This window comes from Neolamprologus multifasciatus, chromosome 11 (assembly GCF_963576455.1).
Source record: "Neolamprologus multifasciatus chromosome 11, fNeoMul1.2, whole genome shotgun sequence".
Taxonomy (NCBI): Eukaryota; Metazoa; Chordata; class Actinopteri; order Cichliformes; family Cichlidae; genus Neolamprologus; species Neolamprologus multifasciatus.
Window position 1 is genome coordinate 26,296,586 of NC_140449.1, and position 24,467 is coordinate 26,321,052.

Here is a 24,467-nt window from a genome sequence, read left to right on the forward strand (position 1 = left end):
GGAAACATACTGCAGGAAAGATTTCCCCAGCTGGTTTTTCTTTTATAGCTTAGTATTCTGCTTGTAATAGACAGAATGAGTTCTGTGGACTTTGGGTCTCACGTGGACTTTGAATAGTGGATTTGGTTTGAGATATTCTGTTTACACAAGCAGACACTGGGACATTGGCCTCTACACACAAAAGAGTTTTAGAGCAGAACCTCTCGTATCAGGTCTCAGAGCTCAGGTGATGAAAACAGAGTATTCAGCGGCACAGAAAGCTTCATGTCTTTCTCTATGCAACTCTCCAATATGTTTCATCAATACAGCGATTATGAACGCCTGTTGCAACTATTAGCTTTCACCTTGGAATGAGATGAAGTCTTTTAAAGCAACAAGGCATCGCTGAATGAATAAGATCAGTTCACAAAGACATTTCTCAGCATTAGGTCAAACAGTCATCATAGAATATCTGCGCCACTGGCTGTCGTGCTGGTCCTTGATTGTCGGCTCTGATTGCATTAGTTGTTTTTGATGTGTGGAAGATTTCTTACCAGTCTTCCTCTTGTTGTCATGTCGGATTGCATCAGCCAAGGCCAGCGTCTCACGAAACTCTGACAGAGACACAGACAGCGTCAGACTGAGTGCAAGAATGAACCCAAACAAGATCGAAATGACATTTAATCAGCTGAGAAGTGATTTCAACCTTTATCAATATAGACACACATGGCACACATCAGCAAATAAAATCCAATTTTTACATCTAAGCACTATTAAATAAATCACCTAAAGTTGCACGAAACAATATCAGCAGACATTTTTTCGAATGCTCTTTTGCATCACCACCCTTTCAGATCACAGCACGTCAATTTCTCTCCACAACCAACACGTTCAACAATTTTTCCATTTTCTGTTCCACTTCTCGATGACCTGCGCATGAGGGTAAAACTCACTGAGTGGGGGTGTGGTGTAAAAGTGAAGAGAAAATCTGGAATAAACAGTTCCCATGAGCTTTTTTGAGCTTTTTATTTTTGCATTGCAAATAATATAAGTTATCTGAGATTTTATTTTTGTATTATTGTTGAATGGTTTTCACCCTTTTATGTGTGTTTCCGTGTTTCTAAATTATTAAGGGAGGGAGATGTATTTTAGTTAAGGCTGCATTTTGGGTTTTTTGCAGTAGCGTGTTTATTTATTCACTATGTACCTTTTGTGACATGCCTGCTTTTCTGTGCAGCTCCTCCTTGTTTATCGGTTCTCAGATTTAGCACTTGTCACTTACTATGAGAGAATGACTTACTTTTATCCACAAAGACCAAAGTGAACTGGTTCTTGGCGCGGCCGTCTCTCAGCTGTGCCGTATACGAGCCCTCATCCTCCTGAGAGAGCTGATCAAACAGTATCTCCACCAAACCTTTGGCCTTGTCAAAGTTGATCTTGCGGTGCTGCAGAAAAGCAAACAAATGTTGCCACACATACAGCACACCCATCAGCTCAGATGATCCCAGATGGCAGGTGGATGTGCTGCTTGCAACTACCCTATAGATGGCTCCTCGTACAGAGAGAATACATCATGAAACAGTCACATAAAAGCATCTGAAATGCCATGTGCACGCTGAAGATGAAATACTTCTTCTTTTTTTCCCCTATAACACATGCAAACACGCAAACAAACAGTGACACAGAGAAAACAGCCTTTGAGCTCATTTTCACGGCTTTTATGCTCATCAAGATAAGTGTATGCCTTGCATGTTGATAGGCCTCAGTGGTGGATGTGATTTGTGATGTATGGCAAGCCTAAGGGCCCTAATCAGCTAAATGGCTTTTGAATTCACAAACCTCAGCTGTGATCATTTAGAAATAATGTGTAATCAGTGCTGTTCAGATGGAACTCTGATATTGGGAAATAATGGAATAAATGAAAATGAAATACAAGCGATAAATGGAAGCTGCTGAATATAAAGCAGCGGCAAACAAACCGGGGCAAAGAAAATGTAGCCGACAGAGTTGTGAAACCGCAATAAATATGCTGCCTTGTATTTGTTTTTCTCTCTGTGCACACATCAATGCACGGTTCAATAACTACAATGGCAGCACTGATTATTCTGTGCTCAGTGTCACAACACATATAAGTTTGTTCACATTCAGTTTATGTTCCTTTATGATTATAATGTTTCTTTATTTTAGGCGATCTGACTTTGAATTGCACTTTTACATTTTCCATATTTGGTCTCTCATTACATTACATTACAGTAACATTACATCAGTTTATCAATAATAGGGTAAGGATCTTTTTGAAATAGCTTTATTGCTTTCTTGTTTTTGTTGCAAATAGTTACTGAGACAGAAATTTTCTTTCTTTCTTTTTAAACCCTGACCCTTATGTGACATAAGGTCCAGGCCTCCATGACCCTGGATGGATAAATAGTTAAAAAATGGATGTGTGTGGATATACACTATCTGTGCACTTTATTAACTGGACCTTGCCAGTGTGTGGTTGGGCTCCTTTTCACCTTCAGAACTACCTTGATTCTTCATAGCATAGACTCAACAATATTTTGCAGACATTCCTCAGAGATTTTGGTCCATATTGCCACGATAGCATAACGCAGTTGCTGCAGATTTGTTGGCGACACATCCATGATGTAAATCTCCTATTCCATCACATTCCAAAGGTGCTCTATTGGCTTGAGCTCTGGTGACTGGGAGGTCATTTAAGTACAGAGAAGTCATGTTCATGTTTAAGAAACAGCTTGAGATAAAGAGAGAACTGCTGAAAAGAGCCATAAGAGGATACTGCTGTCATAAGGGAAGGACATGGCCATCAAGTGTTCTTAGGTAGGCTGTGGTGTACCAAGTGGTTGTTTTAGCTACTGTTGCCTTCCTATCAGCTCAAAGCAGTGTGGCCATTCTCCTCTGATCTCTGTTATCGACAAGTATTTAGTCTAGAGAATAGGCGCTCACTGATATTTTCTCTTTTTTGGACTATTCTCTGTAAACCTTAGAGATGGTTGCACAGAAAACTTCCAGTAAATCAGCAGTTTCTGAAATACTCAAATCAGCCTGCCTGGCACCAACAATCATGGCCACATTCTAAGTCACTTAATGTCCTCGGGATTCCTATACGCTTGTTTGCCATACACCTGGGGTCATTTTTAAACAACACAAGGGTTTTAAATCACCTCTCTTCATCAGTCTGATGCTCAGTTTGAACTTCTGCAGGTTTTCTTGACCATGTCTACAGGCCTAAAGCCAGTATATTGCTGCCATGTGATTGGCTGATTAGATATTTGCATTAATGGACAGGTGAGTCTAATCAATTGTTGGGTGAGTTTAATATATTTCAACTAGTTGTGTCATAGGAAGGAAAAAGGAACATTTTTCTTAATATACCAGATTTCAAAATTTCAAAGAGCTATTTCTTCTTGCACTAGAAGGTAACATTAGTTTATGTTAATGTTTTAACTATAGATTTACTACCCTAAATTATATTTTCCTGAAGAACATTGTCCAAATTTGTTTCATGTGCCTTGCCCAGATGTTGGCTCTTTCCCCCACATTCACCTGAGCTGATCTTTCTCCTAGACTATGTAAAATAACCTGTCTGTAGCCGCGCACACCTGCTCTTCATCTTTGCTGATAGCCTCACCATCCTGCATCTCAGGATGTTCGTTTAAACAGTAATTGCTGTTTTGAATTCACACTGACTTGTCATAAACACAGATGCTTGCACCTACACCTGATTATTTCCGCCCGGTAGGGTTTCATGACATCTGCAAATTTCCCACGTCGTGAGCATGAAAGGGGGGAATTTTCAGCAAGCTTTGATGTCACTACCTGGGGATTAGAATGTATTCTATATTACATAGCAGAAACGGAAAGCTGTAAATCTGGTTTGTGGCCACTTGAAGAATTTGAAAGTGTGAACAGGCATGTCTGTACAGCATCACAGATCATCACAGATAACCCTTAATTTAAACCATGACCAAATTACTGTGTAATTAGTGACGTGTTGTAGCATTTCATATCTAGTAGTTTGTTTTACACGAAGAAATTTGGAACCAAATCATTCAAAAATCTCATGACAACACTAAGCTTTTAGTCAAACCGTCCAAAAACCTCCTTCCTTTTCCCAATCACGTCTTGATCCTGATTGAAAATGTCATGAGGTGTGTCAACAAAGATGCAAAAAAAATTTAAGCACTTCACAGAAGAGTCTTGAATGTGCAGAGAAACCAACTGCACTTAGACTAGACTTCATTTCTAATCTGGGTCTGCTGTGTTGAAATGACAACACCCAGAAGACGGACTACAAAAAAGCTCATCTTTGATACTTTGCCCCATATGTTCTTCTTACCATATTGAGTTATGCAGGCTACATAAATGTAGACAAGCCAGTGAAAAAAAACTTCAAGAAATTTTAAGAATTGCTGCTGTCCACTCCATTTTCTCCACCCACTAAAGACACAAGCTGATTTACTTTCTTCCCAAATTTTTTTCTCTTCGCTTTCATCATCTGTAGCTAATTACCTTTCTTAACAGATCACTAATTTAAATGTTCACACACAGCAGCGACTTCATCACAAGCACATTTTGATAAAGAAGCTTAACCTTCATAATTTCCCTGTAGTTTTAACAAATTGTAGAAAGTTCAGAACATATCAGCACATTTGTTAGTTACATGTGTCTTCCTGCACTGCCAGACTGTGCATTCCTTTGGATTACGGGACACCGATATCTTTTCTTTCGTAAAGGATGAAACACCTTATTTTAATGTGATGACCTCCTATTATGGCTTTCATGCAAATATTTCCAAGTCACTTCACTCAAATAAGATGTTTCCTAGACAAACAAGATCACAAGTGACCTCTACTCACTCATTTCGGCAGATTGTCAAACTGAATTCCTCAGATATTGATGTGGGCTGGCCCAAAACTAACCTGGCACAGGTGATATAAACTGCAGTTCAACACTAATAGAGTAACCTTCAGCAGCTTAAAAAATGGCCCACTGGCAGATCATTACAATAACAACGCTTAACCATTTAAAGGTCAGCAATGGTAGTATTTCTCAGGGTTTGTGAACTCCTCAACTCTCAAATTGGCAAGGACACAGGATAACCAGATCAGTGGCTCTTACCGGCGTGCTGGAGATTTCCCGGTCATTGAAGATTAGACGGAGCTCAGCTGCATTACTCAGACTCTCAGTTTGAAGCCAAAGCCGTACACTGCCTTTCTCAGAAACCTCCACCTGCCAGGCCGACTTCAGTGCAATCACTGCCAAAGATAAATTAAAGGCAGATTAAGTGATCAGTATGTCATGAATAAATACTAATAACACTAATTCCGGTGATTAAAATAAGCTGATAGCACAATGTGAACTCTTCCTCATATATTATAATGTCTTAGCAGTACGTACACGGATTTCTGACTTGCCAACTGAGTTCTTTGAGCCGTTCAAGATCTGGAAAAAAAAAAAGTCCAACAGAAACTCAAGGTTAATTATAGTTTGATCTGAACACGGGTTACATAATGCAGTTGTATTGTCAGAGTACTAGTGAATAGTGCAATAGTTGAAGATCAAGATCGATTGAGAACATCTACTTTGCTGGGCGAGTGACCTTGTGGAAGCGGCTGTGAGCAGAATAATTACTCGCTTGCGAGAAAAGCTTTATAAAGCTTAAAATTAAAGGCTCTGTATATCCCTGCTGCTGTCAGCTTGCCTCCACCAATGTGTGTGTGAATGTGAGAGTGAATGAATAGTGGCATTGTAAAGCGCTTTGGGTGCCTTGAAAAGCGCTATATAAATCCAATCCATTAGCTTCTTCAATAACGCAAGAGACAACTGAACATTTTTCATTCTGATGAGCGTTACATTTAGAAAGGGGCAAGGGGTGCTCGCAAGTTTACCACTTTACCTTCAGCTGTGAAATCGTAGCTGGACGACTGCTGGGGGTTGTCGCTCATGTTCACCGTGTAGAGACCCAGATCCTCCTCAGAGGGGTCTGCGAAGGTGAGGACTGATCTGACAGACAATGAAAAACAAAGAGATGCATGTACAGAGATGCTGAAGCTGTCTTATTCCACCACATCTCAAACATGCGCTATTGAACTGAGCTCTGGTGAATGAGATGATTTGAGCTTTGTGACATGGCGTGATGTCCTACTGAAAGCAGCTATCAGAAGATGGGTGGGCTTATGCTGTTCATGCCAAATTCTGACCCACCATCTGTATACAGCGATGCTCTTTTTTATACCTCGGTTGTATCATGTGGTTTTTTGAATATGAAACTGAAATGCACCGAGTCTTTTTTACCTTTTTTAACTTCAAACACACTTTCCCGTTCATAAATGCTGTTAGACATTTTCAGAGAAAAAATAATGATTGCTCGACATTGCACATGAAAAACCTACCTATTCGTCTTGGTTTCTGCTCTCACTCTCCCAGCACCAATTGGGTCTGTGTAATTTTTGCTCCAGAGGAATTTGCTCTCATCATTCATCTCAGCAGCTTCGTATCCCAAAAATATGAAGCCATCATCATCCACACCAATCTCAATGTTTTTGGTGCCTGAGAAAGAGAAGCCTGCTTAGAAGGGGTCGTGTATTTCACTTTATTCTACAGTGCTTCTGGTGTTGTAGCAGCATACCACTATATAAGTAATAGTCCATTTAGTGGCACCAAATTGAACATAGTGCATATGCTGGATAGTGCATATTTTTAACTGCTTGGGTGTACAACACTATCCAAAAGTCTTGGTCCATTCCTCATTTATATTTTGCAAGGAAAATGAGAAATAAGGGCATGAATGTATTGAAATGTGTGAATATAAATGGAAACACATTAGATAAGGCAAAAGTTTGTGCAATTTCAAGGAGCCTGAAAAATCAATGTTTATTCTCTTTTAAGCAAGCTTTAGTGTGCTTTCTTTAAGTGGACTTCAGGAATACTTGTACAGTGAAATTCAAAGCTCTTTTTTGGATGTTGGCTGCCTTTTGATGATCCCACACTGCTTCAATAATGTCCGGGTCGGGGCTGTGGGAAGGCTGATCCATGACTGATAGTGTTCCACTGTGTGTTTTCCTGTCCAGGTGTGTTTTCACAGCATTGGCATTCTGTTCGGCATCATTGTCATGCTGAAAAAAATTAAGCTATTGCCAATCAGACACTACATGGTGGCTCCAAAGTGCAGTGATTTACACATTAGCCTAACAAATGAAAAATCACAGTTGGAATTTGGGACGAGACATACATCCCTTGGGGGTTCCATAAGGAAGGACATCTGGCATAAAAATCTGTCAAATAAAATATGTTTAGCTACTTGCTGTGGCAACCCCATGAGCATAAGAGAGCAGCTGAGAGTAGCTTACCACTAAAATCCATCAAAATCTATAATTTTAGTGGATCAAAATCTGGCGTGATGTGAATCAAATTTGACAAGCTCTTGGCACATCTCAGTCTTTTCTCCCTGTTTTCTGTCTTTAAAAATGAGTTCTGACAGCCACTCTTTCATGGAGTAATTTCTGAAAAGGATCAAATGAAAGGGTGGATCTATCTCTCCGGCCGTGTCAGGTCTTTGCTGGACTTTTCTAATTTTTTAAGGACATAATTGTCATATACTGTCCTTCCACAAAGCCTTAGAGCTACAGCTCAAGTCTACTTAAACAAATTACAAGGAACTCTGACTCTGAACTCTGAATGTAAAGTACTGCATGTTTTGCTGGATATAAAATGAAAATAAAATGTATTTTTTATTGATTTATTTTTAGGAAATCCACTTGTTTGCTTTGTTGTATAGAGCTAAAGCTGTTCCTGTTCCCTGTGTTTATGCTAAGCTGGGTTAACCATCTCCTGACTCCTCCTTCATATCTGACAGACGAATTTGAGATCTTTGCTAAGATCTTTTGTTCCTCAACAAAAACAACAAACAAGTGTGCAGTTTTCCTATTATTACATACACATAGGAATTTTAATTTGTATAGTTTGTCTAGAAGCTTACCTGGTTGTGTCTGAGCTATCACCGGCTCAGAGGGCAGAGAGGCATGACCCACGCCAGCCTCATTGATAGCCGACACACGGAAACGATAGGTCTCACCCACCTGAAGTGCCGACACCTGGATGCCATTAGAAACACATCAAATATTTAACAGTCACTGTCATAATTCATCACAATCATTTAAACATTTTTACCCCCAGACTCACAAAGTAATGAAATTCTGGTATGGAGGTCAGAGATAATTTTTTCACTGATAATAATCCAGTCATAGGCTAAACCACACCGTCATCGCTTGCCCTGTCACCTGATTAAATTTTGAACATGCTTATACTTCGCTCACCTTGTAATGCGTGTCAGAAATAGTTTTTTCACTCAGAGCAGTCCAGTTCTCTGATTGGTCACCCTGGCTGATTTCGAGCAAATAGCCAGTGACGGGGCTTCGTCCTTCATACAGCGGAGCAGCCCATAAGAGCACCAGGGAGCCGTTTCTCACCTCCCTGATCTCCAGGTCGTAGGGGCAGCCTGAGAAAGAGGAGAACAGATCATGGACTTTGAACGCAGGGCAACAATGTGAGGCCAGAAAAGTTCGGTAAAAGTGCACAGACACAAAAACAGCATGTCTTTGTCACAGTGGAAAGTCATTACCGAGCAAACTATAAATAACAATAAAGTCAAAATGAGTACAATGACTTTCCTTAATCTACCCCGACTGACTTCATCCCAGAATGTGGTAGCTAATTTGCTTAATGATTTTGGGTCACTTTTAAATCATTAATGGCACAGAGGAAAGCCCATTTGCCAAGATTAACGAGCTGCGCTTTAAAAGTGGCACATTTGAGAGAGCCTTTTTCCATTTTTAATATTAATGGCACACAAAGCTGATATGAGCAGAGTGAGAGTGGCTGGGATATCTACTGAGCCTCGACTCTGGACTCTAGGTAACCTAAAGGGAATGCCTGGAGACACCGCACAGGGCTGAAAATGCATCTCTCCTGCATTAAGTGTAGCCAACAGGCTTCAGATTGCTCTAAAAAAATTTCTACTCTTGGAATTGTTTTATTGCATTGAGAATAATCATTTCAGGCCTGCACGCACCGCAGCTGTTAAATGTCCAAGCATTTATTTGGAAGGGGCAGCCAATCACAAGACTGAAAGGAAGCTGAGTTGGCCTGTTTCGATGGAGGATAAACTGAGAGGCAGCATCAAATACAAGATAAGTGTTATTTTGAATCATGCAAAGCTGATGGTAGAGTCTACCATCAGCTTTAAATAGGCCTGCGGGTGACACATCAGTCTAACGTCAATCAAAAGTAAGAAAACAACAATATTATTATTTATTGTTACTCCATTAACAATGAGTCAAAATATAAAGCTAAAACTTTAACTGGTTTCATTTAACAAAAATATAGATACTACATTATTTCCATCATTAGTCATTTATTGCTTCAGTGACTTTTCCCTACTTTTTCTGTAGTGTTTTCAGTGTCTTGCTTTGGGATACCAACAACCATCCATAGCAATATTTGAGCACAAGCCACAGATGATAAACACATAATGAATTCCACTAACTGAATCTAACCACAGGCTGTTTTTGTAGATACTGTGTTTTCACTTGACCACTGACCTCTGCTATTATTCTGCGCTTTAATGGCACAATATGCAAATAAGCACATTTTATTCTGAAACCAAAATATGTATGTATGTGCGGTGACCACACACACACTTCCACTGATTTATATAAATGGGCCCTCAAGTTGATGGATGGTCTCAGATGGTCACAGGAGCCAGGGTCAACAAACAGAGGAAACTGAATGCCAGGAGGGTACTGATGGAGGCACATAGCTCAGGGGATAAAACAGTTTTGTGTATAAATGTAACAGACAACTTTTAATATTTAAGTTCTTACAGTTACAGTGCAACATGCAAATTACATTGTGGAAAGTGAACATAGATTTGAGCACTGATCAAAAGCTCTTTTGTTAACATTTTCATATAAACAGAGTTATTTATTTCAGTAAGCTGGATCCTCTTTAAAATAAATAAAGAATATATTTTATTCATAACAAAGACAGGTCCAAAAAGCTTCTAATAGCTGTAGTTCCACTAATGGATTCAAAAGTGACTCAGTCCCCATTGACTCCCATGTTGAGATGCCTGACTTCAGAGATAAAATCAACATGTTTACAGACTGCTGAAAAACATGACATGGTTACAGTTAATTTCCACTTCAAAAATAATTTATGGTCAACCTTTGCACTGTATCCCAATATAAATGGTATTATATGAAAAAAGGCCACTAACTATATGTGTTGTGATGGAAGAAGTGTTTAGGGTCTTTAATTAAGTTAGGGGTGTATTGTTCAATGGGCTAATTCATGCGTGAAAGGGTTGCTCACACAAATAAACCAGCGATAAGCAAAACAAAGTGCAGAATTGATGATTTAAACATTTAAGTCCTTTTAAAGTAAAGCATGCATAACGGAAATTTAATTTCACCTGGCTCTGGCATCGTCCACTTCTCACATAGGAAAGCTTCACTGGGTTCAGACTGTTTCCCGATGCCCACCATGTTGGCAGCAAACACACGGAATTGGTAGAAATGTCCGCTTGTCAGGTTGCAAACCTGCAGAAACATTTACAGTACACTTTACAATGCACCTGTGTCTTGGGGTAATAGAGTGATGAAATCCCCCCCAGATATTAAATATTGCTATTCGTTTATGGCACCTTATTGTAATACTGAGTTGTAATATTACTCAGATCTTCCCAATTGTTAAAGCAAAGCTGTTCCCTGGTCATGAAACTGGTAAATACATAATTTATTATTGACATATTACTTGAGTTTTGCCATTCTATAGCCTGCATTTGTTTTTGTTTTCCTTAAATTGATTTTCTAAATTATTTTAATACTGTTTCTAAGAACGTCAGTGTAGTGTTATTTATCTGGTACAAACAGTGATTAAAGCTTTTATTCATATAAATCAAAACCAAGTACTTGAAAACATGGATACGCTGTCCCATCAAGCAGGGACAAAAAGCTCCCTCATTGAACAGTTAAAGCCTCTTGACTCAGGAAGGCATTTTACGACATATTTTCTCTGGAGATGCTGCCACAGCATTTTTCTGCATCCTGTCCCCAGACACTTCTGCTTTGGAAAGACAGGCGAATCAGCCTTATTGATCGCCTCATTGATCTTTCTATTCACAGCCACTTAGACTTTAAGGCCCTTATCGGCGCTGTGAACACTTGTGAACCTCTGCTTCTACTTTCAGCTCTCCACCAGCAACTAATTGACACAACCACGGAGAGCTTTCTTCACTGTATCTAAAATACGCAACCCGACACCTGCTGCCATGCCACACTTAGGTGGAGCAACAATCATGGTATTAGACTGAGATAAAGCCCATCCCAAGTAATGACTGCAAATTTCATCCACTAGATGGCAAACAGGATGCATGTGATTATTAAAGAACTATTTTCCATCCTCCAGCGGGACACCTTTTTTACAGAGAGTTTTATCAGCGAAGCATCTGCAAGGTTGGCAGATGAAAGGCTGAAAACATGACCTGTACTTCACCTAGACTTGAATGTAACCATATTTTTTCATTTTGCAGCTTCTCTACATTTTAGTAGCAAAATATCATATTTTCTATTCCACTGTATTCATCTGAAGTTTTTTTTGTTTTGTTATTTTGCAAGTTAGGAAAGATATTTCATTAAAAAAGGAAGAATAAAAAACTGTTTCAGATTTTTATCATTTTATCTTAAAAAGCAGTCTAGACAGTTTTGATGGTTATATTTAAATATCAATTTAAGGCTCACAGAGAAGCCTGTTAATATAAGCTGATTTATACTTTATAACAAGCAAGATACAGCAAAAGATTAATTAATATATAATATATATTTATGCATCAGACTTAACAAAGCAGTGTTAATGTGTCACTCAAATGTGTCACTCAAATTAGCATCTGCTCTGGAAAAAAAGTGATTTTTTTCTTTTATTAACTGGTCTGTACTGTAAGTAGGATTTTATATGAAGAACTTTCACTTGTTACAGTAGTTGTACAGTATTTTATTGATACTTCTACTTAAGTGAGCAATCTGTGTACTCGTTTTAGTTAAGTGAGAGAAAAACAGGAGGTTAAAGTCTGTTTTTGTCTTCTAAAATGGGCTCCTAATGGTCTTTTGTGACAGCTAAAGCAAAGAAGCTTCCAAGCCAAAATCATGAGCACAGCTCCAGAGAGAAAAGCAGCCCTGAGCTCAAAATTGCAGCACAATCGATGTTCTAATGACTCTAATTTGCATCCAGGAAGCCAGCAACTTGATTCAAATGAAGGCTCACGCCGATTCTGTGCTTCTTGAAGATGTAATGTTGAAAAGGCTTGTTTAGTCCAAAAGGGGGCGCTGCATGTTCTCATCACAGGGTTTCTTCTTCAGCAAAAGGGGTCTCCAATCCTCAAAAGTCTGCACTTTGCAACACGCGGGGCTAATCTTGATTTATGGTGGCACAGTCATTTTCGTTCTAATTGGCTTTGTCTTTGTTTTTCCCAGGAGCCAAAAACAGCCACTCACACATAACACATTTGCACAATGTCTAATTACAGAGCACCTGTAATCTCTCTGAGACAGGTTAAAGATTTAACTTTCCTCTGGGTCTCCATGGACACTGCTTGTTGCCTAGTGACACAGCCAGTGCGAATGAGGGAGCTTTGGCCGTTATTGCCATTATTTAGAGGAACTGCAAAATCCAGAAATAACTTTTATTATTGTCATTATTATAAAACTCCTTAATGCAAGGACTAGCAAGTGACTAGAAATCTCTCTGTGCACTTATTCTTTTTTGTATTATTTTCATCAAAAGTATAACAGCATGTTTTTTGTTTTTCGGCTGCTGTCAGTAAGTGGAAAACATGCAAACATGTTTTCTGCTGACATAAGGAAACACTGAATAACACTAGCACTTTTGTATTGTTTATACTGTCCATACTAACTGTACAATGCTTGATGACTGTATGAATATATCATAATAACAACAATGAAAACAATGCCGGCCTGCTGTTGTTTTGCAGGTATAAGCTTTACCATGTTGGCATTCTACCTTAAAGCTCTAGGCTTACTGTCTTAGCTGCTAATTAGCACAGACAAGTCTGGAATCAGTGTTGAACCAATCTTGGTGCTAAATCGTGCCGCATGCTAAAGAGGACGCCGATGTCTTGACATTTTTAAAAGCAATCCATCCAAACAGTTTGACATTTTTCTAATTTAAAAAAAATTACAGCTATACACAGAAATTGACTATAAGAAGGGGATGAGCTCTATTTCCTAAGGAAGTTGAGATCCTTCAACATGTGCAGCAAAATATTGGAGATCAGTCAGCTGTGGAAAGTGCAGTCTGCTTAACTGTGGTCTGCTGGAGAAGAAGCATCAAAGCTGGTGACAACAACAGACTGACTAAACTGATCAGGAAGACCAACTCTGTGACTGGCTGTAAACTGGACACTTTTAAGGCTGTGGTGGTGACGAGGTCACTGAACAAACTGCTCTCCATCATGGATAGTGCTGACCACCCTCCACAGCGCTTGCTGGACAGGCAGCAGCCGCACCCCTTACCTAACAGACTGATTCAGCTCAGCTGCCACGGTGATAAGCAAATGCAATAACACTCTACAATCCAACATATCTGTCTGGCACGTAATCATGTTTCCTTTCATTTACAAAAAGTATTGACATTGCTACTTTGTCAGGGTAGCTGTAGCGCAGGTCGTCTATGCATTGGAAGGTTGCTAGTTTGATCCCTGGCTGCTCCAGTCTGTATGCCAACTATCCTTGAGCAAGATACTAACACTCGGATGCATCCATCTAAGTGTGGAATTAAATGTTTAGATGAATGGGTTAGTGAGTGCTCTGGTAGAGTAGAAAAGTGCTATACAAGAACCAGTCCATATATTCTTTTAAAAAATATTTTACATTATTATTATTATTATTATTATTATCAATAATAATAATAATAATAATAATAATAATAATAATAATAATAATAATAATAATATTACTACTACTACTATATTCTCCTGTGACATAGGAATTTACCAAAATGGGTTAAATAAAGAATTTCTAATGTTAACTTATCATTTTAAATGGAGAAAAATGATCTCTTTAAAAACTGCATTGCAAAGTCTGCTTTGCTTTTTGTGCCAGTCTGGTTGACAGCAGACATTTGAAATCCCAAAACTGTGCCTGTGTCTGTAACCAGACCATCACCTAAGTCAGCACTTAAATTTCAGAGAAATGGTCCAAAACTTTCAGTATTACCCACCTTGAACTGGCACTTTTTGACAGGTTTGACGTTGACCTCTCTCCATATTTCCATGCCCTTTTCCTTCTGGTCCAGATAGTAGCCACGTACAGGGCTTCCCCCATCAGAGAACGGAGCCCTCCAGCCCAAAACCATCTCTGACCCAGTGCATAGCAGAAGGACGATGGCAGAGGGAGCAGAAGGAACATCTGGACAAGCAGAAGGAATTGGGGAAAAAAAATACATATAGATGAGAAAGTCTCAGCAGGCACTGCTTCTTGCTAAACAGACCAAAAAATGCCAATAACTCTCTGGCCGACAACAGCTTCTGTCCAAATTTTCAATCTCACAACTCTAGGCCTACATTAGACTTTCTCCAATGATAACGAAATAAATATTCACCTCATATTCTATTTGACAAAAATGCATTCCTCACAAAGAATTGGATTCAAGCTATTATCCCACAGGTAATGGTAGAGTAGCAGAATAGATGTGAGATTATTCTGACAGTGAGTGCCAAGCGAAATGAGTCATAACTCTACAATACTGCAGGCTGCAGAAAGCATATTATCTGAGACTGCAAGAAGGGTCAGTGGCTTTTCATGTATAGTCAGTCTCTACCGGATAAGTCATTTGGTAGAGCTTACTTGACAAAACATATAGACTGTTATGTGACAGGATCACAATTTCCATTAGATATGATAACAAGAGCAGTGAACAGTGATGTGCTATATTAATGCAAGCTTTGATTTCTCTGCCTTCTTTGTTAAATATTTTCTAAAAATTATTTTGCGCTACCTAAAATGCTGCAACTATGTGGAGGACACCAAATAACAAATGTAGAGTGAATGTTGGAAGCCTTTCATTGTCCTGATTTACAATGCATATGCATTAACGGGGAGACTCGTGAAGCTGCAAATGAAAACTACCAGTGAAAAACAAAAACCCCATTCTACCAAGACTGAGTGAAAGCTGAGAAAAAGCAAAAAAAAATTTACTAAACTGTGATGGGAAGTTTACAAACACACATTATGGTCATGAATGTCATGATAATTTGGGGTTTTAATGATTGACCAGGTCAAAGAAATCCAGAGTGGAGTGTTTTCACAGCGTACAACTTTAATAACTGAGGGCAGAAGTTTGAATTTGTTTTGGGTTTTCTATAATCCACACATGGTCAAAATTATAAATAGAGGCGGAAAAATATACATACATTCACTTAAATCTTTAAATAAGTGGTGCTGAAATGTTCTACAGTGTCTTTTTAAATGACAATACAAAGGCCGATTAACTTCTCGTTAGTGATCTTGATTGACTTCAGCTGGCAGTTTCTCTTTTCTAGCATTGAAAATGATTTATTAGACGGCACTTATTCGATTGACCGATGGAAAAATCTGAGGATTTCAGTGAAGATCTAAGCAGAATTGCAGATTTAAACAAGTTGTGAAGGAGCCATTTGTAAACAACTGCAACAGATTCTAAGATTATCAGTAAAAACAACTGTACGTAAGTACAACTCATTTGGATCAATCATCAATTTGCTTGAAAGAAGACTCAAACGGTCACCTTCAGATGACAGCAAACTGATTGGGATGTTCAAGACAACCCAGGAACCACCGAGTCTCAAGCCACAGGAGCTGGCACTGCTGGAGGTCTACATCACCATGGAGAGGATGTTGACTAAGACAGAAACCCCTACTCTAAAATCAACACCTTTAAGATCAACTGAAATGTGTAGCTGCCCTCAGGCTAACTTTACACTTCACTAATGGCCTTCTCAAAACCCTGGCCTCAACCTTATTAAAAATTTGTGAACTCCACTTAAAAACCAAGAAGCCAACCAATTTAAACTCCACCAATTCTGCCAAGAAGAGTGGTCAAATATCCAGGTTGAATTATGTCAGATGTTAAAAGAAATCATTAAAATCTCAAATTTTTATGACATTCATGCCTATGATTAGCATATGCATACCACAACTGTATACCAAAGAAACCCCTGAACATACTCAGCACTCACTGCCATTTAAATATTATAATATAGTGTAAGTGCTCTGAGTTAGATGCTCAATAACAGAATTACAAAATATTTACAAAATATTTAGTATTTTATGTTTTTGTCTGGCAGGCATGCTTACAAATGGCTGATTTGACCATAATGGGTTGAGACTGGTCTGAATAGCTGCTGTTTCCTGCTCGGCTCACACACTTTACTCTAAACACGTAGTCCTTCCAAGTCTTGAGGCCATGGACTGTAAACCTGAGGAGAAATTATGTTCAAATCACATATATTGTAGTTCTGCATTTTCTATGATATTCATTTCTATTTCTTTTTGACTTTATGTTTATAATTCAGTTCATTTCCAGAGTTGATTTGCTAATTTCAGTTAGCTTTTGCAGTTTGAACATACTTAGTTGTAGTCTAATTTTAGTGTAGTTTTAGTCTTTTTAAGTATTAATGTCAGGTGGGCCAGAGGCAGGATTTAGAACAATTACTATAGATGTAAAATGAAAAGAAAGAGTCTCTTAGGCGTCTAAAGCCTCAATAAATATTCCCATCAAAGGCTCACCAGAACAAGCTGTCATAACAAATTTTACCAATACTAAAAGTAAGACTAAAGAAATCTGAAAGTAATATTGATGTTATTTTCAGTGTTTCTGCTAAATTAAAGAAACACATCTGTTTACACTTAAAAAGTTTGTGTTTTATTTTATTTTAATTAAATTCAATTTCTTTTTATATCTACTGTGAGTTTTAATATTAGTTTTTGTTAACTATAATAACCTTTATTTATCATGCATATCACTTACAATGATCTGGAAATGGCCTATGAAATTAGATCATTTTAGCTGTCACTATAACTTAATTTTATTCATACTAACATTTTCCCCACATACCTGTTTTTAGCAAAGGGCTTGTTGTTAACTGTCTTCCAGTTGTGTTTGCCAGCTTCGCTGTAGTACAGATAATATCCCAGAATGCCGTTTTTGTCTTCGGGCTCTTGCCACTGCAGCAGCACAGAGGTGTCTGTGTCTCTAATTGCCATGACAGAGTGAGGTGGAGCTGGCACAGCTGGTGGGAATCAGATAATAAACAAAAAAAATATCAACTAAAACCACGAAACTTAAAACGGTAAAAGGAAAACTGACTACAAGATTGTAACTTTGTTGTTTTCTATACTGAAATAATCTAGAGTAGCATTACAATTCAAGGACTCTATCATTGCTTCCCTGTCTTGTTTGTCTTGTGCATACACACATGCACTCACACACACCTACACTTGATCTACAGGTCCTAGAAATGCCTGTGTGGGCTCTCTCTGGGTGATTCTAACACTGGCCAAAGACATGATCATGAATGGTTGTCTCTCTTTATCTCTCTGATAACCAACCTGTTGAAAGCGTACCCTGCCTCTTGCCCCATGTCAGCTGGGATAAGCTACCACACAACCCTGAACTGGATAAGAGGTAGGAGATGGAAGGACTTATTATAATTTAACTACTGGTTTCATAATATAATACTGGCACCACAGGTGTTTAGACTGGTTCTAAACCTTGCTTTCACCATGCAGCTTTCTGCCACTGGGTATGAAATCTTCTGAGAAAATGAAAAATCACTGTGCAACCAAAAAAGGAAGATGACTTTTGTTTTTCCCAGTAGCTACTGGCAGTTTTCTGGACATAAAACACTGGATTCTATAGGGTGCACAGCAATAACTGTAAAAAAATCTACCCTTAAAAGGAAAGAAAACACACTACTGGTATATAAGGCAGAGAAATATTATTTTACGTGGACTTACAATATCATTACTTTTTACTGCTACAGTTACATATCACATATTCTTGGATTTAACAAGTGATATCTGCCCAGCCAACCCTGGTTGGTGTTTCTGGGGCAAGTCTGCCAAAAAGTAAATGAATAGACTCATCATATATTCATATATAGGTACAATATAAAATTATACCTATTGTTGTGCATCGAGATATTCACATTCTGTTATTCAGACACGTAGAGGACCCCTTTTCTCTGTCACAGTCAATTTTGGGAGCGTACATTATTGAATCACATAAGTTCACGTGGAGCATCTCCTATTTTGCTTGGATATGTTTTGTACTTTTTTATTTATGGGTTGTTCCAAAACATCTGCCACTTTGCAATGAAATGTTTTTTTTATACAATAATCCATTTCATATGTGGGAAACCTTAGAGGTTATCAAAAACATCGCTTTGCTTTGTTCTACCTCCACTGGGGGTACCTCCAAATTTTGGGAACATTCCACTGAACTAAATATTTTAAGAGGAAGAAAATGCACTCAACACATTTGTTAGAGCACAAGGGTACATACAAAGTTGTTCAGAACCACTTACTGAAAACTTTTTTTTTGCAAGAAACTTTCACGAATTCTATGAACCAAGCACTGAAGGATTGTTTTTTGTTTTATAGAAAAGGATTGAAAATAAAAACCTTAGCACTAATTTTAGTTTTTTTCTGTTAAAATGAAAAAGTGGTGCATGGCCATGTTTCAGTATTGTTGTTTGGCTTGTTTGTGCTGTTTTGTGGAATTGATACATTTAATCACATTGAGAAAAGTAAAAATAAGGCAGGTAGGTATCACTTATATGCTAAAAAATAGGTCATTTTAGATCATTGGTAGGCATGTATGTTTCAGATTTCATGGCTATAAAGAAGGTATTATTGTCATAAAATTAAAACAATAGGTGTTATTGGTCCATAAACTGTAAAAACATGTAAATTTAGCCCACATAGATGTGTTCTAGGCAACTTAATGACGTTATATTATATATAATGCAAAATGTTTTGTAGTTTTGTAGATATAAATTAAATGTTATTGTGGTGAAATAAAAAAAGGATCCAATGCTTTTATAATGAGTCTAAGTGCTAGAAACCGAACGCCTCATTTTATCCTAATGCTAAGTGGTTGCTAGGCAACTTGACCACGCAACAACATCAGATACCGATAAGAACCAGCAGGGGCCCGAGAAGTATCTGTATGCCAACATGCGAAGTCAGTGGCCAAAGAAACTAACAACAGACAAGGACTTGTGTATTATGGTAATGTTATTAGACCCATAAGATACGTCTCATATTGTCATGTATTTAAAATGATAATTATATGGTTGATAAATTATTCCTTACGAGCACTCAATATTGTACTGTGATCTGTTCTCAATAAGAAATCCAGATGATCTATTAAACCACTGAAAACCGAGATAAATATAGCCACATCATTTCTCTTGTAAAATTACTGTATGAGTGAACATGTAGAGTAGGTGAAATACAGTTCAGTGTGGAAATGCTGAAAAATGACGGCACTCTTTAAAATCGAAGTGACCTTTACAAGAGGCAGAGTAATAAATGGCTACCGGTACATAACATATTTAATCTCACCTTGTGGCTTTCCAAGGGAGATCGGTGTGCTCGGTTCAGAGGGATCACTGACACCATACTTGTTGACTGAACGCACTCTGAAGTAGTACTGCTTGCCCTTCACCAGGTCAAATACTGGGAACCTGGGAGAGTTTACCACCATGTCCAGACTCACCATCCCCCAGCTGTTTTTTCCTGTCAGGGACTGAAACAGGTGGAGAATTAGATTAATTTCCAAAGTGCTGTGTATCTCAAGGACATCTTCATAATTCAGGATCCTTAAAATATGCAGGTGGATTCAATCCGCACAGTTTGGAGTGACAGACAGTGATACTTTGATTTAGAAAGGCAGAAATATGAAAAAAGGAACAATATGCCAGGATAAAGTTAAAAAGAAGACAGATGGGTAGGTATGCAAATTGTAGACCGCCAGTTTGTCATCTTGAATTTTTTTCTTTTTCATCTTTGTCAATTAGCCATCATCATGCAGTGTCTACATTATAGGCTACATTAACGTAGTTGTTGTCCTGCTCTGTATTGCCATCATTTCTTTCCCAAAGTCTATGTTTAGAACCGGGTATGTTCCCAGAGATCAGTGATTATAAAGTGCTTGCTCAAGGGCGAATATGATATTTGAATGTTCTCTTCATTATATAAGAGGAAGTGAAGCTGTAGACTTTTAGTAATTTCAGATGCCTTTGACAGATTTGACAGTTTTATTACCTCAGTAACTTATAAAGCTTCAATAAAGATCTATTTCCTGTAGCAGTTTTTTTTATTATTGGAGCTAGAAGCTGTTCAGTGCCTGGGCTGATATTAGAGAGCCTGTAGGCCTTCTATTATTGTAAAGGCCAGGGGCTGTCCACACACTCCAATATGTTGGAGAAAACTTTTTTGACATCACCGATAATGCCTCTGAAAAAAGATTTTTTTTAAAAGGTTGCTGGATTAGATGCATGACTAATTTTAAACCAAACAAAGCCTTTTAAATAACACATTCAGCCAACAACCAATCACTAGAAAAAATCTCTGTATGCAAGCAAAAAAAAAAAAAAAAAAACCCTCCTGATGCCAGAATATGTGGCATGTAAGAGCAACATCAAGGTCTGCTTGTTTTTAATAAGATGGTAAAGTTTCAGTTAAACTGACAACACCGCAGTATATGTGGGTGTGTATTTCTTCTCCTTCTGTCTGTTTAATTAGTGCTGTTGTCAGCAGCCTGCTGTTAATTTGACTCACGTTCCAGCTCCGGACTTCCCAAACAAAACAAGCGGGAAGTACTGATGCAAGAACACTGATTCTTGTGTTCACTGGATGTGAAGGTATTACTAATTACAACGGTGGTTAGCTGTATACGTGTAAATATTCATATATGAGAGAGAGCATTATATACACTTATAAGAAACTTGGATTGGAGGCCATTCGCCTTCAGAAGTGCCTCAGGTCTTTGTGACTCGAATTCAACAAGGTACTGGAAAGATTCCTCAGAGATTTTGTCACGTTGCTGGGTCTGTTGAACCAGCGTTTTAAGTTTTAGTTTATTTTGATGTTTATGTTTAAGTTTAAGTTCTTTAACTAAGTTCACTTGTTTATTAGATTCTCTTTGTGTTTTTCTACCCCTGTATTTAAGTTTCTTTCAACCTTTATGTGTTTCATGCTGTGCGTTTTATGTGTCAAGTTCGTATTGCTATGTCTGCGTCTCATGTTTCCTGTTTTATTTTGAAGGTCTGTGTCCTATGTCAGTGTGCTTCCTTTGTCTCGTTATGTCAGATTAGTGTCAGCTGTTTCCCCGTGTGTTTCCACATCCCCTAATCGCCCTTGTGTGTATTTAGTCTGTGTGTTTCTGTTCATTCATTGTCTGGTCATGTGTTGTCTTTTGTGCCATGTTTCCATGTTCCATGGTCCAGGTATCTTTGTATCCAAGTCAGGTTTCATGTTTCGGTTGTTTTATGTCTATCTTTAGTTTCCCCAGTTTAGGTTATTGTTTAGCTTCACGTCTGCCTTTTGTTTTGTAACGTTTTACCAGCCTCAATAAACGGCTCGCTTTCTGTCAACATTAAAGGTTTGTTCCGCGTTCCCTGGTGTCTGCATTTTGGGTCCTCTTTGTAAATCCATACAGTGTGCTGCTGTATACTGTAACAGATTTTGATCCATATTGACGTGATAGCATCACACAGATGCTGCAGTTTATCAGCAACACATCCATCATCTACCACAATTCAAAGCACAGCCATTTAACTCACTGTAATATTGAAGAACCCAGTTTAGATGGCATGAGCATTGTGAAAATGTGTACACTGTGGTCATGGAGTGATAGACGTGCTGTTAAGAAGCACCACGCCATGTGGTCTTCTGCTGATGTAGCCAATGTGCTTCAAGGTCTGACATATTGATTGTTCAGAGAAGCTCTTCTGCATAACTTGGTTATAGGGAATGGTTATTTGAGTTTCTGTTGCCTTGCTGTGAGTTTCAGCCAATGTCTTCTGACCACTGGCATCAACAGGATATTTCCACACAGAGAATTGCCACTTTCTAGACATTTTCTTTTTTTTCTTCAGACCATTCTCTTTAAACAACTGGGCTGGTTTTGTGTGAAAATCCAAGTAGATTTGCACCTTCTATAATAATTACACCAGGACATCTTGTGACAACAACTATTCCATGTTTAAAGTCACTTAAATTCCCTTTCTTCCCAATTCTGTCATTGCGAGCATCTAAATGCATTTAGATGCTGCAATGTGATAAACGTAGATATATGAAGTTGAAAAGATTTACTTAACAGAGTAGCCAGGTGAGTTTATATCTAATTGTAATTTAAATGTAGATATTTTTTAATGTCTTTTACCGTAGTAGGTGCGTGTTTGTTTAGAAATCTTAAAAGTGTGGATGTTTTCTGGATCATCGCTTCCTTAAGATGGAACTATTAATCCAGCATCTACAGAGCAACATGAAACTTTTGTTGGAAACCTGAAGGTATAAAAATCACTGCTTATCAGGTCTGGATTGCTCTCTGTCGTCTGCTGAGGTTTTAAGTTGCTGATTACTATGGTTGCCAGCTAGATGCAATCATTGTATTCTGTTTGGTACAGAGTAGGTAAAGTACATCAAGTCTATTGTTGCTAAAAACAACTGTATGCACGCTGCAGGCAACAATGATGCTATGTGACTCGAGACTGAACCAAAACACTAAAGCTGCAGTAAAATGGAAGCAATTAGCTGAAACATGATATACCGCTTCGTAAAGTGCAGAAGCTGCAGACTCTGGTGAAAATTCTGCTGGGTTTTCAACTTACACAGGCCCCTTACATTTTTTAAATCTATAATTATGGAGTTAAGGAGCTTTGGCTCAAATGAATGTTTAACATTTTACTGATGTCCATTTCCCACATATGCATATATTTTTAATTCAGAGGCAGGTCTTTTTAAAATGAAATAAAAGCCAATGTGTAAAACTTCACAGAAGATAATCAGTCTCATTTCTCAGATTTGTAAATTAAACTGTATAGGTTTATCTCAATTATCCAGCCATCTTAGAAATCTAAAATCTAATAATGATATCCTAATCTTTCAGATTTTCACCTCTTCTGGCATGAACAGTTATCATTGCGATTTTAGTTTGCAGTTCTTCAGACAACATATCACGTGACTGCAGATTAACTGTGACTCCCAGAGCAGGCCACTTTTTCAAATAGTGGATCAAAACAAATCAGCTTGATAATAAACCTCTAATATGTTATAGTGACCAGTTTCAAGTCGCTGTGAGGAGATTTTCTACTGGCTGCTACAAAGATTGGAGATTTTTCTCCAAGTTTAAATTATGCTCCGATGTGATTAATCTAAAAATGATTTTTAGTAGACGCACTAAAACTTCACTTATGAGCTCATAAGATGAAGGAAGTTTAACCTCGGGGGAGGCCTGCAGCCAATCAGAGTCTTCTGAGTTGTTGTAATATGAATATTTATGTGCCGTGACTGACCCGCTCCACGTAGAAGGTGAGCGGCTCCCTGCCTCTGGGTTCAGGCTCGGTCCAGCTCAGCACCACGTAGGTGTCGCTCACCTCGCAGGCGTGGACATTTGTGGGAGGAAAAGGAGCTTTGATTCGACCTAGAGAGCAAAGACAGGAGTAGGAAGCGGAGGATGACGAATGCAAAAGTTAGAACAAGGTCAATGAGAATGAAAATCCAAAAAAGTGTTGGCTGAGAAGCTGCGTTTGATTCTCTTTCTCTTAAAATGCTTTGCTGCTGAATGTGTGCACAGCACCTGGCTACCCCAGTTTCACCTCCTTTTCTAATACCGAAGTATAGCAGATAACATGTAGTCAAATACTTTCAGTGACACTCCAAATGATTCAAGGACAACAGAAGTGTTCAGGTTTAGCCAGAAGTGTCCCATCTGTGTCACGTTTGTATTCCTTGTAGAGTTTGTAGAGCTGCAGTGTGGATCAGAGAAGAGCTCCACAGCTGAAAGAGTAGTGAAGAGAGAGGGATGGTAGAGGCAGCAAACCTTTGTTAGTATACAGAGGAGTATCTGAGTAGCAGGACACACTGTGCTTTAAAAAAAAAAATTCATGTAGTGCTGCAGCGGTTACGGAAAAAACCATAAAGCCATGTAGTAAAATCTGCTGACGACAGACAAAAGCAATGATAAGCTCCTTAAACCCATTTTCAGGGAGGGGACTATTTTTAATGAATGCTGTGAAACTGTGAAGACATACACATATTTGTGTGGTATATGTGAAGAGAAATGAAAGTTTACTGAGAACACAGATAATATTAAGCAGGCTCATCGGCGGTTGTACGGGTTTTCTC

The 24,467-nt window shown here is 38.4% G+C and overlaps 1 protein-coding gene across 1 annotated transcript in view; it reads right to left on the bottom strand.

Annotated features, from left to right (window-relative positions):
- The window catches only part of myom3 (myomesin 3), an 85,165-nt gene that overhangs the window by 7,041 nt on the left and 53,657 nt on the right, over window positions 1-24,467 (bottom strand). Inside the window, exons 14-27 of the mRNA XM_085176881.1 lie at window positions 23,636-23,763; window positions 19,680-19,863; window positions 17,167-17,341; window positions 16,407-16,528; window positions 14,293-14,480; window positions 10,472-10,598; window positions 8,316-8,497; window positions 7,979-8,093; window positions 6,393-6,549; window positions 5,897-6,003; window positions 5,398-5,442; window positions 5,119-5,255; window positions 1,280-1,424; window positions 534-593 (exon numbers count right to left, since the gene is read on the bottom strand). Of these exons, the coding sequence (XP_085033007.1) occupies window positions 534-593; window positions 1,280-1,424; window positions 5,119-5,255; window positions 5,398-5,442; window positions 5,897-6,003; window positions 6,393-6,549; window positions 7,979-8,093; window positions 8,316-8,497; window positions 10,472-10,598; window positions 14,293-14,480; window positions 16,407-16,528; window positions 17,167-17,341; window positions 19,680-19,863; window positions 23,636-23,763 (1,872 nt within the window). The remainder of the gene's footprint in view (window positions 1-533; window positions 594-1,279; window positions 1,425-5,118; window positions 5,256-5,397; window positions 5,443-5,896; window positions 6,004-6,392; window positions 6,550-7,978; window positions 8,094-8,315; window positions 8,498-10,471; window positions 10,599-14,292; window positions 14,481-16,406; window positions 16,529-17,166; window positions 17,342-19,679; window positions 19,864-23,635; window positions 23,764-24,467) is intronic.